Source organism: Erythrolamprus reginae, chromosome 2, assembly GCF_031021105.1.
Source record: "Erythrolamprus reginae isolate rEryReg1 chromosome 2, rEryReg1.hap1, whole genome shotgun sequence".
Lineage (NCBI taxonomy): Eukaryota > Metazoa > Chordata > Lepidosauria > Squamata > Dipsadidae > Erythrolamprus > Erythrolamprus reginae.
In genome coordinates, this window is record NC_091951.1 from 7,012,283 (window position 1) to 7,016,300 (window position 4,018).

General features: G+C 37.8%; 1 protein-coding gene across 1 annotated transcript; it reads right to left on the reverse strand.

The window, feature by feature from the left end:
• Positions 1-2,112: 2,112 nt before the first annotated feature.
• Positions 2,113-2,973, reverse strand: LOC139158843 (vomeronasal type-2 receptor 26-like). Its single transcript, XM_070736185.1, has one exon. It carries the CDS (start codon positions 2,971-2,973, stop codon positions 2,113-2,115), a length of 861 nt encoding a protein of 286 aa, XP_070592286.1.
• Positions 2,974-4,018: the final 1,045 nt, after the last annotated feature.

The following is a 4,018-nucleotide window of genomic DNA, read 5'->3' on the forward strand; positions in this document are numbered from 1 at the left end:
TGAACACAGTATTCCAAATGTGGTCTCACCAGCGCTCTATATAAGGGGATCACAATCTCCCTCTTCCTTCTTGTTATACCTCTAGCTATGCAGCCGAGCATCCTACTTGCTTTTCCTACTGCCCGACCACACTGCTCACCCATTTTGAGACTGTCAGAAATCACTACCCCTAAATCCTTCTCTTCTGAAGTTTTTGCTAACACAGAACTGCCAATGCAATACTCAGATTGAGGATTCCTTTTCCCCAAGTGCATTATTTTACATTTGAAAACATTAAACTGCAGTTTCCATTGCTTTGAACATTTATCTAGTATTTACCATATTACAGACCCCTCCAGGAATATCAACCCTATTTCACACTTTAGAGTCATCGGCAAATAGGCAAACCTTCCCTACCAAACCTTCCCCTATGTCACTCACAAACATATTAAAAAGAATAGGACCCAGAACAGATCCTTGTGGCACACCACTTGTAACCTGTCTCTGCTCAGAATACTCGCCATTAGCAATAACTCTCTGATGTCTATGCTTCAGTCAGCTTGAAATCCACTGAACTATCCTGGGATTAAGTCCAATCTTCACTAATTTATCTATCAGCTCTTTATGTGGAACCGTATCAAAGGCTTTGCTGAAGTCCAGATAGGCAATATCCATGGCACCACCTTGATCCAACACCTTTGTGACATAGTCAAAGAAATCAATGAGATTAGTCTGACATGATTTGATTGATTTCATTGATTACTCTAGTATTAATATGAACTACTTTACTATACAGTGTTCCCTCGCTTTTCGCGGGGGATGCGTTCCAAGACCGCCCGCGAAAGTTGAATTTCTGCGAAGTAGAGATGTGGAAGTAAGTACACTATTTTGGGCTATGAACAGTATCACAAACCTTCCCTTAACACTTTAAACCCCTAAATTGCAATTTTCCATTCCCTTAACAGCCATTCAGAATATTACTCACCATGTTTATTTATTAAAGTTTATTTAAAAAAATATTTATTAAAGGCAGACAAAAGTTTGGCGATGACATATGACATCATTGGGTGGGAAAAATCTTGGTATAGGGGAAAAACCCGCAAAGTATTTTTTAATTAATATTTTTGAAAAACCGTGGTATAGATTTTCCACGAAGTTCGAACCCGCAAAAATCGAGGGAACACTGTACTCCTAACAAATATTCAAAAATATTTTTGTCTTATACCTAATACAAACTCTACATCAATGAGAGTTTGTATTCGGTATAAGACAAAAATATTTTTGAATATTTGTTAGGAGTATAGTAAAGTAGTTCATATTATTACTAGAGTAATAATAAGTTGGAAAAGTACCTTGTATAAGTGGGAAAAGTACCTTGTATTAATAGTAAGATTGCAAGAAATGAACTGGAGAAAACATTATGAAACATTTATGACACATTTATTACATGAAACCACCGGATGAGATCATCCAACAATTCAGGGTGAGGTAGGAGCAATATGCAGATGATACCCAGTTATATATCTCCACCCCAAATCAGTTCAGTGAAGCAGTGGATGTGGTGTGCCGGTGCCTTGAGGCTGTGAGGATCTGGATGGGAGTCAACATGTTCAGATTTAACCCAGACAAGACCAAGTAGCTGTGGATATTGCCTCCTAAAGACCATGTCAACTGAGTGTATCTCTTTGTTGCATGTGTGTGTGGGGGAGTCTCTTAACATTATTTCAGGGAGTCCCACCAGGACATGCTAAAAAACAGAAAGAATTAAGTGATTTCTTTGAGTCCTACACTTGATTCTGAATTCTAAAAAAACCCTGAAGATGAAGTTCAGACCCTCCTAACTAACTCTGAAGTTACCTATCAAGCTTAAAACAGTTCGTAGCCCAAGATAAATATTTGCTAATCTGTGTGCTGAGTAAAAGGAAGGTTATCTATAGATTAAAAACACAAACATCAACTATTAAATTTATTTGATTGTTTAGAGATTATTTTAGATTTTAATTTCATTAATCTATTTTTATTTCTTTCAATTTTAAATAATGTAAGCTGTAAATAGATGGAAACAAAGCATATAAACCATCAACAATTGCAATTAATTATTAAATGTTATGATCTTAAGGAACAATTTCACTGTCAGTTCCCTTGTTTTATTGTTAGATGTTCCTTAGTGTTTAGATCTGGTCTAAGGATGATAATGTAGCACTTGGGGAAGAAGATGCAGCCCAGCAGTCCAGCACTTGAGGCCAAAATGGAGAAGACCTGCACGGCCACCATGGACTTTCCTTTCGTGCTCAAGTAGCTGGGCAGGAAAGAGACCCAGACACTGCAAAAGACCAGCATGCTGAAAGTTATAAGTTTGGCTTCATTAAAGGCCCCAGGTAGGTTTCTGGCCAAGAAAGCCACTATGAAGCAAATGACAGCTAGGAAACCCATGTAGCTGAGGACAATGTAAAGCATGGCAACCGAGCCTTCGTTGCATTGAAGGATGATCTCTCCAGGCTGGGAATACACGTCAGAATCAGGGAATGGGGGAGAAACTCCCAGCCACATGGCACAAATGAAAATTTGGACACTAGAACAAGAAAGGATGATGGAGTTGGCTAAGCTCTTCCCTAACCATTTTCTCATCCCGCTTCCTGGTTTTGAGGCAAGGAAAGCCAGCACCACTGTGATTGTTTTGGCCAATACAGAAGACACAGCTACTGAGAAGACAATGCTGAACATTGTTTGTCGGAGAAGACAGGTTGCTTTTCTTGGCTGGCCAATGAAGAGAAAGGAGGACAAAAAACAAAGCAGGAGGGAGATGAGGAGGATGAAGGAGAGGTCCTGGTTGTTGGCTCTGACAATGGGAGTTTCAAGATATTGAAGGAATTTAAATAAAACAAAGCCTGTGGTTAGGAACAAGAGGAGAGCAAAGGAGACGAGGATGATGCCCAGATATTCTTCATAGGACAAAAAGGTTATTCTTTTGGGAATACATTCGACTTGATTCATGTTTGGAAATTGATCATCTGGGCATTTGGTGCATGTTTCAATATCTGAGAAAAATAACATTTCTTTTATAGTCTTTCAAATTTCAAGAAACCTTCGGATGAGATGGGATGCCACGAAAGCCTCACTAATGGTATATTTTACACTGCAGCAAAAAATAGCCCCAACTATGTACAAACAAGAATAACAACTAAATAAAATTAAACCTTAAGAAAAAAACAAAATAAAATGAAAAGAAGAAATATCTTGTGCCATAACCTCTCTTTGTCAAATGCAAAGCTTAAGTTCATTGATTGCAATATTGTTCCTTTTCAGTTACAACAAAGATGGGGGGGCAGGGGGAGGGGTATTCACCTGTGGAATGTCAATTCCAGACAACAACAAGAAATTTCAGGGTCCAAAACAGCAAGATCTGCTCCAGAAAAAGTAGGCTTCTGAGGACCCATAAAATGCCAATGTTTTAAGGAACAGATCATTTGCATGCCAAAGTATTCCAGGTGTGGCCTTCATAGGTAAATAAATGAATGAATAAATAAATAAATAAATAAGATCTAATACTTCACATGATTTCCATTCAATGCCTCTGTTTATACAACCTAGGATTGTTCTAGATTTTTTGCCGTTGCTGCACCCTAATGCGGCAATTGTATGCCACTACTTCCCTTCTCTTAGGTAACCAACCAAATTTTTCATTTCATTTCATTTATTTATTTAGTTAGTTTTTTGTTTATTTATTTATTTTTATCAGATGATAGACATATTTTTCTGCTAAGAATGTTTAAACTCCATAATTGATGATTGACCCATGCTTTCAACAAACTGCTGAAAAAAATGGACACAGGATAAAAGTTGTCTCCAATATCCTTCTCCCTACCTCATCTTTCGAGATATTTTTAATAATCATCACATTATGGAAGAAATTGGACACCATGAAAATTAAGAACAAATCAACTGTATTTTTTCGAGTATAAGACACACCCTTTTACCCCCCAAAAGAGAGTCCAAAACTGGGTGCATCTTATAGCGCTACACACCCATCAACCCCACT